We start from the raw sequence: 15,404 nt of genomic DNA, 5'->3' as shown, positions 1-15,404 counted from the left end.
GCCATGTATGAAGAACACATGGTAGGTAGAGGTAGTTGTAAGGTGAACTCCTCTAGAAGTGTATCTTTTCTTGTGGATGTCTAGCTTCATGTTAATCAGTATTTTGCCAGCTGTGGATTGTAAAATGAGTTTGGTGGACCACAACTAGCATTTTTATTAGATAAAATAGTGTAGATGTAAATATTAGGGTGTATTACAATTAACTTTTTTTTTTTTTTTTCTGAGATGGAGTTTTGCTCTGTCTTCCAGGCTGGAGTGCAGTGGCAACATCTCGGCTTGCTGCAAACTCTACTTCCCAGGTTCATGCCGTTCTCCTGCCTCAGCCACCCGAGTGGCTGGGACTCCAGGCACCCACCACCACGCCCGGCTAATTTTTTGTAATTTTAGTAGGACGGAGTTTCACCATGTTAGCCAGGATGGTCTCGATCTCCTGACCTCGTGATCCGCCCGTCTTGGCCTCCCAAAGTGCTGGGATTACAGGCATGAGCCACTGCGCCCCGCTGACAATTAATATTGTTTTGTGAAACTCGTTTCAGGTTTGTGTGTGGCATGGATGTTTCTTACTGTGGGCTAATGGTCAGAATTTTTCATTTGTTTTTTGAGATTGCGCTACTGCATTCCAGCCTGGGCAACAGAGTGAGACTCCATCTCAAAGAAAAAAAAAAAAAAAAGAGAGATGGGGAGCACTTATTATGTTGCCCAGGTTGATCTCCAACTCCTGGGCTCAAACAAACCTTCTGCCACGGCCCTCCCAAAGTGTTGGGATTGCAGGTGTGAGCCATGGCACTGGACCAGAAATGTTTTAAAAAGCACTAATTTAAATCGTTAACATTTGTCTGTAGCAATATTAAAAACCTTTTTGGCCAGGCGCAGTGGCTCACGCCTGTAATCCCAGCACTTTGGGAGGCCAAGGCAGGCAGATCACAAGGTCAGGAGATCAAGACCATCCTGGCTAATGTGGTGAAACCCCGTCTCTACCAAAAATACAAAAAATTAGCCGGGTATGGTGGCGGGTGCCCATAGTCCCAGCTGCTTGGGAGGCTGAGGCAGGAGAATGGTGTGAACCCAGGAGGCGGAGTTTGCAGTAAGCTGAGATTGCACCACTGCACTCTAGCCTGGGCGACAGAGCGAGACTCCATCTCAAGAAAAAAAAAAAAAGCACACAACAAAAAAACCTTTTTAGGGTTACCTTTGTATTTTCATATTTTCATCTTGATTTAAATATGTTTAGCTTAAGTATCTTTACTGTCCAAGACATGCACCGTTTGGTTCCTTATGATAGTAATTTCTGTCCTTTTCAACTTCCTTTAACTGACGAGTCAGTTTAGGAGAAAATTTCAAAAGGATCTAGTGCTCTGTTATTTTAAAACAATATTGAAGAGAAAAGTAATACCTAAATAGAATTTGAGCAATTTTAAAGCTATTTTGATTTTTATGACATAGAACAACATTTAGAAATCTGTCTTCCAGCTGGGTGTGGTGGCTCACGCCTGTAATCCTAGCACTTTGGGAGGCCGAGGTGGGCGGATCATGAGGTCAGGAGTTCAAGAACAGCCTGGCCAATATGGTGAAACCCCTTCTCTACTAAAAATAAAAAAATTAGCTGGGCGTGGTGACATGCACCTGTAGTCCCAGCTGCCCAGGAGGCTGAGGCAGGAGAATCGCTTGAACCCGGAAGATGGAGGTTGCAGTGAGCCAAGATAGTGCCACTGCACTGCAGCCTAGGTGAGAGAAGGAGACTCCGTCTCAAAAAAAAAACTCTCTTCCGTGTTCTTCCAATGGAGGTTGACTGTAAAGTTAATTTGAATGGAACATTTATTTTTGTTTTACTGTATTGTATTGTATTTTTTTTGAGATGGAGTCTTGCTTTGTCACCCAGGCTAGAGTGCAGTGGCGAGATCTTGGCTCACCGCAACCTCCACCTCCCTAGTTCAAGCCCCTCCCTGCCTCAGCCTCCTAAGTAGCTGGGATTACAGGCACCTGCCACTGTGCCTGGCTAATGTTTGTATTTTTAGTAGAGATGAGGTTTCACCATCTTGGCCAGGCTGGTCTCGAACTCCTGACCTCGTGATGCACCCATCTCGGCCTCCCGAAGTGCTGGGATTACAGGGGTGAGCCACCATGCCCGGCTTATTATCATTATTATTATTATTATTAAAGCTAGTGTTATTAGAGACTTGCTAGGCAGGCTGTATAGAAAATGATTAAAAAGAAAGGTCCAGCTGATCCCTGGGCTGTATGACCTAAATTCTCAGCCACTTTCAGTTCCTGTTATATTGCCTTGTGGTTCACCCAGCCTCCCGACTTTGCCTTCCCACCTAATCTTTTGCTAGTGTCCTCAGACCAGTGGAGTTGAGGAAATTCCCAAGTTCACAGATCTTCACACAGGAGTGGATCCAGTATCTACCTAGCCAGACTCCAAAATACTCTGGGATAGGATTGCTGCCATCTGACATGTTATACATCAGAATTTTTAAATTCCCTTATGTTTTTAAGGCTGTGTAATATGAATTAGTCTATGTATATTGATTTTATAAATAGGCTCAAAAGAACATGGACTGCTTATGTTCCATGTGGCTTCATGATACTTGAAAAAATTATTGGGAATTGGAAAAAATAAACGACTAGAGTCAACTGTCACAAGTTTCTTATATTACCAATGTTTGTCTCTACAAAAAATACAAAAATTAGGTCAGGCGCGGTGGCTCATACTTGTAATCCCAGCACTTTGGGAGGCCGAGGTGAGCAGATCACTTGAGGTCAGGAGTTTGAGACCAACCTGGCCAACATGGCATCTCTACTAAAAAATACAAAAATTGCCAGGCGCGGTGGCTCACGCCTGTAATCCCAGCACTTTGGGAAGCCGAGGCGGGTGAATCACGAGGTCAGGAGATCGAGACCATCCTGGCTAACACGGTGAAACCCTGTCTCTACTAAAAATACAAAAAATCAGCTGGGCGTGGTGACGGGCGCCTATAGTCCCAGCTACTCAGGAGGCTGAGGCAGGAGAATGGCGTGAACCTGGGAGGCGGAGCTTGCAGTGAGCCGAGATCGCACCACTGCACTCCAGCCTGGGCGACAGAGTGAGACTCCATCTCAAAAAAAAATAAAAAAAAAATTAGGCGGGGCATAGTGGCTCATGCCTGTCATCCCAGCATTTTGGGACGCCGAGGCAGGTGGATCACCTGAGGTCAGGAGTTTGAGACCAGCCTGGCCAACATGGTGAAACCCTGTCTCTACTAAAAATACAAAAATTAGCCGGGCATGGTGGCAGGCACCTGTAGTCCTAGCACTTTGGGAAGCCGAGGCGGGTGGATCACCTGAGGTCAGGAGTTCAAGACTAGCCTGGCTAACATGGTGAAAACACATCTCTACTAAAAATACAAAAATTAGCCAGGCATGGTGGCACGTGCCTGTAATCCCAGCTACTCGGGAGGCTGAGGCAGGAGAATCGCTTGAACCGAGGAGGCGGAGATTGTAGTGAGCCAAGATCATGCCACTGCACTCCAGCCTGGGAGACAGAGCGAGACTCCGTCTCAAAAAAAGAAAAAAAAAAAAAGATCTCCCAGCATTTTTAATCCTATTACAGAAATTCTTTCAAATGATTACCTCACCTTTTCTTTATATTTTTTCCCTGTCTGGAAACTGCCATATCTCACCTTTTCTAATTTTGATTTGTCAGAGTTACATACATATAATTGGGGGGGGAAAATATGATGTTAGTCCCAAAGAGCACACCACATTACCTTTGTGAAATGAATCTGATTTCTGTTTGCTCTCTCAGATTAACAACATGAAGACCAAGTTTAAAGAAACAATTGAGAAGTGTGATAATCTAGAGCACAAACTAAATGATCTCCTAAAGGAAAAGCAGTCTGTGGAAAGAAGGTAGGTACAATTGGTCTGTTCTGTTGTAACAGGCTCTATAAACAGACAGTTTCTTTCATTCCTATGGAAACACCCTCATTTTCAAATATACGTATCACCAGGTTTTCAGGAGTCTCCCTATGTATGGAACAGGCTTCTCATTTATTAAAAAATGTGGGGTTTCATACCAGATGGATGCCATGTGGAATGCAATGCTCTCTCCTGATGTCTGTGCGCCTGAAGTGTGTGCAGATATCTTCCATTTTTGCCTGTGAAAAGCAATTTTCTTCCATCCAGAGCCTTTGGCTTCTTTGAGCCATTGTGGCTGTGAACTGGCAGTTAGGAAGGAGACTGTCTAAGCTGGAAATGTTATATACTGTGGCCTTGGGCAGGAGTTAAAGGCAAAAGATGTTGAATATGGAGCATAAAACTCATAAACAGCATAGCAATAACATTCCTTATTTACTATTATTTGGGAAGATAGTTGCTACTGATTGAAATTACCAGCCAGGCGTGATGGCTTACGCCTGTAATCCCAGCACTTTGGGAGGCTGAGGCCGGCAGGTTGCTTGAGCCCAGGAATTCAAGACCAACCTGGACGACATGGTAAAACCCCATCTCCACTAAAAATACAAAAATTAGCTGGGCATGGTGGTGCATACCTGTAGTCCCTGCTACTCAGGAGGCTGAGGTAGGAGGATCACATGAGTCCGGGAGGCAGAGGCTGCAGTGAGCCAACATCTCACCACTGCACTCCAACCTGGGCAACAGCGAGACCCTGTCTCAACAAAAATAAATTTTTTTTAAGCTATTGTAAAAACAACACTACAAAATTAATAGAAGGAAAAATTTAAAATTACCCTATACTTTCAGCACCCTAACAAATTGAACAACTGTGTTAAAGAATAAAGAATAGAGTTTAAACTGGAAGGGTTTTTTTTTTTTTTTTGGAGACAGGGTCTTTCCCTCTCACCCGGGCTAGAGTGCAGTGGCGCGATCTCAGCTCACTGCAACCTCCGCCTCCTGGATTCAAGCGATTCTCCTGCCTCAGCCTCCCAAGTAGCTAGGATTACAGGAGCACGCCACCACGCCCAGCTAATTTTTGTATTTTTAGTAGAGATGGGGTTTCACCATGTTGGCCAGGATGGTCTTGATCTCTTGACCTCATGATCCACCCGCCTCGGCCTACCAAAGTGCTGGGATTACAAGCATAAGCCACTGCACTCGGCCAGCTCACTACATCTTCCACCTCCCTAGGCTCAGGTGATGCTCCCACCTCAGCCTCCCAAGTAGCTGGACTACAGCTGTGCACTACCAGCCCTGGCTAATTTTTTTTTTTTGAGACGGAGTTTCACTCTTGTTGCCCAGGCTGCAATGGCGTGATCTCGGCTCCCCGCAACCTCTGCCTCCAGGGTTCAAGCGATTCTCCTGCCTCAGCCTCCGGAGTAGCTGGAATTACAGGCGTGTGCCACCATGCCTGGCTAATTTTGTATTTTTAGTAGAAACGGGGTTTCTCCATGTTGGTCAGGCTGGTCTCAAACTCCTGACCTCAGGTGATCCACCTGCCAAAGTGCTGGGATTACAGGCGTGAGCCACTGCACCTGGCCTCTGGCTAATTTTTTGTAGAGATTGTTTTACCATTACAGGTGTGGGCCACCACACCCTGCAAAACAGGAAGTTCTTTTTCACCCCCTAGATCCTGCTATCTAGTGTTAACCATTATTATCCAGTACTAGTGAATATTTATTCTAGATGTTTAGCTCTGCCCACATAAATATCTCACATGCATAATCTTTTCTCTGCAAAAATAGAATGTAGGTGTTATCTTTGATAAAATATGTTTTTGGACTTTTTTTCATACTAGCACATCTAAATCTGTCCTGATCTTTGTGTAACATCTGCATGCTGTTTCATTGCATGGATGTACCATAATTATTTTTGTTGTTGTTGTTGTTGAAATAAGGTCTTGCTGTGTTGCCTAGGCCGGAGTACAGTGGTGTAATCATAGCTCACTGCAACCTCCAGCTCCTGGGCTCAAGTGATCCTCCTAGTCTGAGCTTCCTGAGTAGCTAGGACTACAGGTGTGTGCCACCATGCCTGCCCAATTTAAAATTTTTTTGTAGAGATGGGGTCTTGCCATATGGCCCAGGCTAGTTTTGAACTCTTGGCCTCAAGTGATCCTCCTGTCTTGGCCTCCGAAAATTCTGGGATTATAGGCATGAGCCACTGCACCTGACCTACCATAGTAATTTTGACCAGTTCCCTATTGATTGTGTCAGGTTGTGTCAAATCTCACAGTACTATAAGCAATACTGTAAAGAGCATCTTTCTCCCTGTCTCTTTTTGCCCAATCCTGAGTATGTATATTCTATGGGATAAATTCCTAGAAATGAAGTATCTGTGTCAAAGGGAATGCAATTATTTATTTATTTATTTTCTTATTTATTTATTTATTTTTTTTTTGAGACGGAATCTTGCTCTGTCGCACAGGCTGGAGTGCAGCGGCATGATCTTGGCTCACCGCAGCCTCCACCTCCCAGGTTCAAGCAGTTCTCCTGCCTCAGCCTCCCGAGTAGCTGGGATTACAGGCACACACTGCCACACCCGGCTAATTTTTGTATTTTTAGTAGAAACAGAGTTTCACCATGTTGGCCAGGCTGATGTTGAACTCCTGACCTCATGATCCACCCTCCTTGGCCTCCCAAAGTGCTGGGATAACAGGCATGAGCCAACGTGCCTGGCCCAAATTTTTAATTTTTATAGATATTGCCAAGTTGTCTTCAAAAGAGTTTATACCAGTTCATGCTCCTGTGCCAGTATGTAAGTGCCTCTTTTCTCATGTCTCAGCTCTTGGGTGTTCTGATACATAAAAATAGTATCTTAAATAGTGGAGTTTTTTTGTTTGTATTTTTTGTGTGTGTGTGCTTTTGTTTGTTTTGTTTTTTTTTTTTTTGAGACAGGGTCTTATTCTGTCAAACAGGCTGGAGTGCAGTGATGCAATCACAGCCCACTGCAGGCTCAAATTCCTGGGCTCAAGCAATCCTCTGCCTCAGCCTCCCAATTAGCTGGGTCTACAAGTGCACATCACCACACTTTAAATTAAATAGCTAATTTATTTAATGTTTGTTTTGTAGAGACGGTGTCTCACTATGTTGACCAGGCTGGTTTCAAAGCAACCCTCCTGGCCTTAAGTGACCCTCCCACTTTTGCCTTCCATAGTGCTGGTATTACAGACATGAGCCACTCTACTGGGTCTCAGATGGTGTGGTTTGTTTGTTTGAGACAAGGTCTCATTCTGTCACCCAGGCTGGAGTGCAGTAGCATGAACACAGCTCACTTCAGCCTTGACCTGCTGGGATCAAGCAATCCTTCAGCTTCAGCCTCCTGTAAATCTGGGACCACCGGTGCACGCTACCACACCTGGCTAATTTTTTTGATTTTGTGTAGAGACAGGGTCTTACTTTGTTGCCCAGGCTGGTCTCGAACTCATTTCCTCTTTCATTTGCTGAAGCGATCCTCTCACCTCAGCCTCCTGGAGTGCTGGGATTCCAAGCATGAGCCAACGCACCTGGCCTCAAATGATGGTTTCATTTGCAATTCTTTTTTTTTTTTTTTTTTTGGTATATAAACTATTTATTAACAGACAAGGTCTACAGACTTACTTCTTCTTGGACACATCCACGGTGCGGCCACGGCGGCAAGTGGTCTTGGTGTGCTGGCCTCGGACACGAAGGCCCCAGAAGTGGCGCAGCCCTCTATGGGCCCGAATCTTCTTCAGTCGCTCCAGGTCTTCACAGAGCTTGTTGTACAGACCATTGGCTAGGACCTAGCTATATTTTCATCCTTTGCATCCTTCTGTCTGTTCAAGAACCAGTCTGGGATCTTGTACTGGCATGGATTCTGCATAATGGTGATCACACGTTCCACCTCATCCTCAGTGAGTTCTCCCGCCCTCTTGGTGAGGTCAATGTCTGCTTTCCTCAACACCACATGAGCATATCTTCGGCCCACACCCTTTATAACAGACGGCAAAGACTATTTCCGCCGCCCATCGATGTTGGTGTTGAGTACTCGCAAAATATGCTGGAACTTTTCAGGGATCACTAGAGACACGGCGGCAGCACAAGCAGCGGTGTGTAGGCCTCCTGTGGAAGAGCTGCAATTCTTTACTTATGAGTAAGACTGGACATCAAGAAGAGGGCACTCCCAAGTCTAAAGCCCTTTGGTTAGAATAAGTGCCCTTTTTTTTTCCCTTCAGCAAATGCAATGAAGTCAGAGTACTTGACTCTCCAAGAATGCCACTTTTCCTCATAACTTCCTTATCACAGTTATCATCTGCAAGGCACCTATTTAACCACTGACTGCAAAACAAAGAAGCAGTAGAATTTTTACCATCAATCACAGAATAGTTTCTGCTACTGAAAAATTTCTGATGCTTTTTTAAAAAGTGTCTTAAAAGTACATTTGTGGGCTGGACGTGCTGGCTTACACCTGTAATCCCAGCACTTTGGGAGGCTGAGGCCAGTGGATCATGAAGTCAAGAGATTGAGACCATCCTGGGAACATGGTGAAACCCCGTCTCTACTAAAAATACAAAAATTAGCTGGGCACAGTGGCAGGCACCTGTAATCCCTGCTACTTGGGAGGCTGAGGCAGGAGAATTGCTTGAACCCAGGCAGCAGAGGTTGCAGTGCGCCACTGCACTCCAGCATGGGCAACAGAGTGAGACTCCATCTCAAAAAATAAATAAATAAAATAAATATATAGTACACTTGTGGACTGGCGCAGTGCATCATGCCTTTAATCCCAGTACCGTGGAAGGCCAAGGCAGGTGGATCACCTGAGGTCGTGAGTTCAAGACCAGTTTGGCCAACATGGCGAAACCCAGTCTCTACTAAAAATACAAAAATTAGCCAGGCATGGTGGCGGGTGCCTGTAATCCCAGGTACTTGGGAGGCTGAGGCAGGAGAATCACTTGAACCCAGGAGGTGGAGGTTGCAGTGAGCTGAGATCGTGCCATTGCATTCTAGCCTAGGCAACAAGAGCAAAACTCCATTTCAAAAAAAAAAAAAAATATGCTTGTGTTAAGTAAAGCAAAATTCTTGCTTTGCGTAGCTGATTGCGATGGCAACAAACCAGTCTCCCTCATCATGGGAGAAAGGGGTCTGTCCTAAAGGGATTCTGAAGTTATGGTTTCTCTGTTCAATCCCGGAGCAGAAAGGGTACTGTGTCAGCAAATGAAAAATGTGCTTTTGTCTTCCTTTGTTTTTCTAAAGGTGCACTCAGCTAAACACGAAAGTGGCCAAACTCACCAACGAGCTCAGAGAGGAGCAGGAAATGAACAAGTGTTTGCGAGCCAACCAAGTCCTCTTGCAGAACAAGTTAAAAGAGGAGGAGAGGGTGTTGAAAGAGACCTGTGACCAAAAAGATCTGCAGATCACCGAGATCCAGGAGCAGCTGCGTGATGTCATGTTCTACCTGGAGACACAGCAGAAGATCAACCATCTGCCGGCCGAGACCCGGCAGGAAATCCAGGAGGGACAGATCAACATCGCCATGGCCTCAGCCTCGAGCCCTGCCTCTTCTGGCGGTAGTGGGAAGTTGTCCTCCAGGAAGGGCCGCAGCAAGAGGGGCAAGTGACCTTCAGAGCAACAGACATCCCCGAGACTGTTCTCCCTGGCACCGTGAGGGTGTGCTGGGACCTTCAGCTAAATGTGAGGGTGGGCCCTAATAAGTACAAGTGAGGATCAAGCCACAGTTGTTTGGCTCTTTCATTTGCTGGTGTGTGATGTAGTGAATGTAGAGGGTGCTGACTGGAGAGCTGATGGAAAGGGGCTGCGTTTGAAAAGGTCTTAAGAGTTCCCTAACCTCAGACATTCTAATGACCATTTTGCCTTCCTGCTCGGTAGAAGCCCCAACTCTGCTGTCCATTTTTCCGTTGTATTTATGGAGTTGGTGTATTTGACATTCAGTTCTGGGGTAGGTTTAAGATGTTAAGTTATTTCTTGTAACCTCAAAGGTAAGGTTATCTAGCACTAAAGCACCAAACCTCTCTGAGGTCATGACAGCTGCTTTAAAGAGAGGTTTCCATTGGCTACTAAGGAGTTATGAAAATTCCCTAGCAATAGTGTCATATCATTATCATCTCCCCCTTCCTCTAGGGAGTGGAGGAATTGCTTGAATGTTATCTGAAAAGAGGCCTGGTAGTAAACCAGGCCCTGGCTCTTTACCAGCAGTCATCTCTTCTTGCTCTGGGGCTAGCCAGGAAAAACAAACAACCCGGGGCACATTAGGTAGACTCAGTGTAGGAAAAATGGTGGCAGCTCCACTGTTTATTTTTGGTGACTTCATATGTCATTATGAACTGCAATTAAGGAGTAGGCTTAATGGCTGTTCCCAAACTCAAATCTCAGAGTGGATATCCTAGCACTAGCAAGACTGAGTGGGGAGATTTCTCATCCATGTGAAAATGTAGAGTGAGGCCTCTGACTAGCTAATTGTGTATTTTGCTGGGTTCAGTATTTTCTAAATGTTTACAAAATACTGGGCTGCATGTTCAGGTTGCAGCTAGAGGGAGCTTGGGCAGATTTTCAATTATGCTTTCAAGATATAACCAAAGGCTGTTTCTAAATCCTAAAATTAGAATTTCAACAGACCCCCCTTTAAAACAGTCATATAACGCTTGTGTGGGCCAACAGAGGGGCTGTGTGCTCTCTCTGGAACCATAAATGTCAAGTAATTCATAACCTGCAGTAATTGAGCAAACTTAAGACCTGTGTTGGAATTTAGTTTCTTGAAGAGGTAGAGGGATAGGTTAGCAAGATGTATTGTTATATGAGGGGTTTTGGTTTTTGCTTTATAATTAGCCAAAGGTTTTCAAATGATCACATTTCAGAATAGGTTTTTAGCCTGTAATTAGACCTCATCCCCTTTGACCTAAATGTCTTACATGTTACTTGTTAGCACTTCAACTGTATTGCTAATCACCGTCCATTTTTGTGGGATATGCTGCAGCATTTCCCAAAAAACTTTACCTGTAATGTTGCAAAATGAATGTACTCAGACATTAATTTTTACTTAGGGCAGACCAACTCTTTGAGTCTCTCTTGGACTTATATATACATATATCTTAAGAGTGGGAATGTAAAGCATAACCTAATTCTCTTTCCTATAGAGATTCTATTTTATTTAAAATCTATTTTTACACTAGTTAGAATCCTGCTGTTTTGGCCAAGTAGTTGTCTTGCATGTCTGACCTTGCAGAAGCTGCGGTGGATCATAGCATACTAATGAAGAGAATTAGAAGTAGTTTACAAAGCTCGCTCACTCATTTCTCTGTGATCCCCTCTATCCAGCGGCTCCACCACCACCTGGGAAAACAGATTTTTCAGCACAGGTGGGATAAATGCTCTGAAAGGCTGTGCACAGAGGAATGAGCAGATAGGCAAATGTTTCCAAACTACTTGAAGGTTTTAAAAAAAAATGTTCCAGAAAAAAAAAATCTTACCAAGATATGTAAAGAAAATGTGTGTGTGTGTGTGTGTGTGTGTGTGTGTTATAAAAACAAGGAGTCATGTTTGAATTTCACAATATCACATCAGACAGAAGCTGTTTTCTTCAGGATGGAAATGAACCACTTAAAATACCCATACTACCTTGAACAATGAAATTGAATTAAAATAGCCAAACTTTGAAATTATTCTGCCCTGTGTGAAATTTGTGTCTCTGACTGACATTTACTTGGGAGCATGTCTCTAATAATCTAAGAAAGTGTCAGCCGGGCACGGTGGCTCAACGCCTGTAATCCCAGCATTTTGGGAGGCTGAAGTGGGCAGATCACCTGAGGTCAGGAGTTCAAGACCAGCCTGGCCAACATGGTGAAACCCTGCCTGTACAAAAATACAAAAATTAGCCGGGCATGATGGTGGGTTCCTGTAATCCCAGCTCCTGGGGAGGCTGAGGTGGGAGAATCGCTTGAACCTGGGAGGCGGAGGTTGCAGTGAGCTGAGATCGTGCTATTGTACTCTAGCCTGGGCGACAGAGCAAGCCTCCATCTCAAAAAAAAAAAGAAAGTGGGCCAGGCACGGTGGCTCACGCCTGTAATCTCAGCACTTTGGGAGGTTGAGACGGGCAGATCACGAAGTCAGGAGATCGAGACTATCCTGGCTAACACGGTGAAACCCTGTCTCCACTAAAAATACAAAAAAAGGCCGGGCGCGGTGGCTCAAGCCTGTAATCCCAGCACTTTGGGAGGCCGAGACGGGCGGATCACGAGGTCAGGAGATCGAGACCATCCTGGCTAACATGGTGAAACCCCGTCTCTACTAAAAATACAAAAAACTAGCCAGGCGAGGTGGCAGGCGCCTGTGGTCCCAGCTACTCGGGAGGCTGAGGCAGGAGAATGGCGTGAACCTGGGAGGCGGAGCTTGCAGTGAGCTGAGATCCGGCCACTGCACTCCAGCCTGGGCGACAGAGCGAGACTCCGTCTCAAAAAAACAAAAAAAAAAAACAAAAAAAAAATTAGCCAGGCCTAGTGGCGGGCGCCTGTAGTCCCAGCTACTTGGGAGGCTGAGGCAGGAGAATGGCATGAACCCGGGGGGCGGAGCTTGCAGTGAACTGAGATCGTGCCGCTCTAGCCTGGGCAACAGAGCGAGACTCCATCTCAAAAAAAAAAGTGTCAGGGCCGGGCGTGGTGGCTCACTCTTGTAATCGCAGCACTTTGGGAGGCCAAGGTGGGTGCATCATGAGGTCAGGAGATCGAGACCATCCTGGGTAACATGGTGAAACCTCATCTCTACTAAAAATACAAAAAAATTAGCTGGGCATGGTGGTGGGTGCCTGTAGTCCCAGCTACTCCGAGGCTGAGGCAGGAGAGTGGCGTGAACCCGGGAGGCAGAGCTTGCAGTGAGCCTAGATTGCGCCACTGCACTCCAGCCAGGGCGATAGAGGGAGACTCCGTCTTTAAAAAAAAAAAAAAAAGCGTCAATGGCCTTAATTGAAAAAACAACGTAAAAATCAACCCCTTGGTTGGGTGTGGTGGCTCACATCTGTAATCCCACCACTTTGGGAGGCTGAAGTGGGAGGAATGCTTGAGGTCAGGAGTTCAAGACCAGCCTGGGCAACATGGCCACACCCAATCTCTACCAAAAAAAAAAAATTGTTTTCAATTAGCTGGGCATGGTGGTGCACACCTGTAATCCCAGCTATTTGGGAGGCTGAGGTGGGAGGATTGCGTGAACCCAGGAGTTCAAGACTGCAGTGAGCTGTGATTGTACCACTGTACTCCAGCCTGGGCAACAGACCATGTCTCAAAAAATAACCCTTAACAATATAGTCAGCATCTAGATTATTCATCTTTCCACTCCCTTCTTCCAGATTCCCAAACTAGTGAAAGGTAGCTGAACTGGGCAGGGGACGTCCTAGGCACACAACTCTTGCAAACTAACAGCAGATTTTTTTTTTTTTTAAAGACAGTCTTGTTCTGTCTCCCAGGCTGGAGTGCAGTGGCTCCACCTCGGCTCACTGCAACCTCCACCCGCTGGGTTCAAGTGATTCTCCTGCCTCAGCCTCCTGAGTAGCTGTGATTATAGACATGTGCCACCACGCCCAGCTAAATTTTTTGTGTTTTTAGTAGAGACGGGGTTTTGCCATGTTGGCGAGGCTGGTCTCGAACTCCTGATCTCTCAAGTGATCCACTTGCCTCAGCCTCCCAAAGTGCTGGGATTATAAGCATGAGTCACCGCGCCCAGCCATGAAACGCAATTTTTACACCTGAGACTATTTCCCATGCCCTACACTAAGCTGAGATTGTTTAGTGGGGTGGTGGGGGTGGTGGTGGTGGTTCTTGGTGGGAAACCGTCATTAATGTGACTCGTTAGGATACATTGATCAATATATAAACACCGAAGCAACTACCCACTCTCTGCTTGCATGACAAAAGTTGTCCTCCTCAAAAGGGCTGAGAAATTGATTTCCACAGCCACCTAGTAGAGTGTGGAGAACTTGGCAAATCACGAATGAACAACCTTCTGTCATCATTTAGAAACCCCTCTCCTAGTACAGTCAGGCTCCACAAGCTACAAATACCATCCATGAGATTTGGCTGCTGCCGTGCACGATGCCACGTTGCTTGGGCTGGTGGCATATTTTGGCTTGTGCGATGAAGTCCATGGGCTTATCTAAAAAAGGAAAAAGTCACTCTTGTTTTCTCCAGGATAAAGCTGAATTAACTGCTGCATAGTGACTCTGCTGCATCACTTCTCTTGGCAGCAGAAGGGAAATTAAAATCTTAAGAATCAGCTCCTGCACCTTAACAGTGCTGGGGTCCTTTAAACTACCACCCGGAGACCAGGCTGTCACCTTAATCGAGTTTAGGAAGCTACCGAGTATTCTGTGGCAGACTTTTTCTGCTGGCCAGTTATTTTCATGCTTGCCTGTGAAAATTCTTGAAATAGGAGATCCAGAATACCTATATAATGGTTACATCAACAGATGCATTTTTGTTTTGTTTTGTTTTTGTTTTTTGAGGCAGAGACTCACTCTATGGCCCAGGCTGGAGTGCAGTGGCGCGATCTCAGCTCACTGCAACCTCTGCCTCCTGGGTTCAAGCAATTCTCATGCCTCAGCATCCCAAGTAGCTGGGATTACAGGCACCCACCACCACGCCTGGCTAATTTTTGTAATTTTTGTAGAGATGGGGTTTTGCCGTGTTGGCCAGGCTGGTCTCGAACTCCTGACCTCAAGTGATCCATCTACTCGGCCTCCCAAAGTGCTGGGATTATAGGCATGAGCCACTGTGCCCAGCCATTTTTTGTATTTTTTATATTTTGTATTTTGGTAGAGATGGGCTTTTGCCACTTTGGCCAGGCTCGTCTCAAACTCTTGGCCTCAAGTCATCTGCCCACCTCGGCCTCCCAAAGTGCTGCGATTACAGGTGTGAACCAATGCGCCCGGCCCAGATATGGCTTGGACAGTAAAGAGTGAAGCAGTAATAGGGAGAAAAGCTTGTCCTTTAGGAATCCCAAGTTTTATCCTAGAGCCAAGGCCAAGTGTCTCCTTCTCCTCTGCAAGGTGAAGTTGATTTTGCACCTCCCACCCCCACGCACTGGCCTCCCCCAAACCGTGTTCTGTAGTCTCCCTGGAGCAAGTGAAAAGCATTCTTTGCATTTGGGCATTAGTGGACTTCAGAGAAGTTACATAAGGCTTTTAATTTTTACTGGAGTGGGGGCTGGCCTCTCTCCTGATGAATGCCATAATCAACAACTTTGTTTTTTTTTTTTTGAGATGGAGTCTCGCTCTGTCCCCCAGGCTCGACTGCAGTGGTGCCATCTCAGCTCACTGCAACCTCTGCCTTCTGGGTTCAAGTGATTCTTGTGTCTCAGCCTCCCGAGTAGCTGAGATTATAGGCGCACACTACATGCTGGCTAATTTTTGTATTTTTGGCAGAGATGGGGTTTCACCCTACTGGCCAGGCTGGTCTCAAACTCTTGACCTCAAGTGATCTGCCTGCTTCAGCCTCCCAAAGTGCTGGGATTACA

General features: G+C 45.7%; 1 protein-coding gene and 1 pseudogene across 3 annotated transcripts in view; one reads left to right on the top strand and one right to left on the bottom strand.

Moving 5' to 3' along the window:
• BRAP (BRCA1 associated protein) overlaps positions 1–11,566 on the top strand; it is a 44,489-nt gene extending 32,923 nt beyond the window's left edge. For all 3 annotated transcript variants that reach the window (XM_037996516.2, XM_073021116.1, XM_037996515.2), the window contains 2 exons: positions 3,785–3,888; positions 9,144–11,566. In XM_037996516.2, the coding sequence (XP_037852444.1) occupies positions 3,785–3,888; positions 9,144–9,507 (468 nt within the window). In that variant the 3' untranslated portion in view covers positions 9,508–11,566. The remainder of the gene's footprint in view (positions 1–3,784; positions 3,889–9,143) is intronic.
• Positions 6,755–9,016, bottom strand: LOC140712710 (small ribosomal subunit protein uS13-like; annotated as a pseudogene).
• Positions 11,567–15,404: the final 3,838 nt, after the last annotated feature.

This window comes from Chlorocebus sabaeus, chromosome 11 (genome assembly GCF_047675955.1).
Source record: "Chlorocebus sabaeus isolate Y175 chromosome 11, mChlSab1.0.hap1, whole genome shotgun sequence".
Taxonomy (NCBI): Eukaryota; Metazoa; Chordata; class Mammalia; order Primates; family Cercopithecidae; genus Chlorocebus; species Chlorocebus sabaeus.
This window is presented reverse-complemented; position numbering and strand designations above follow the sequence as displayed.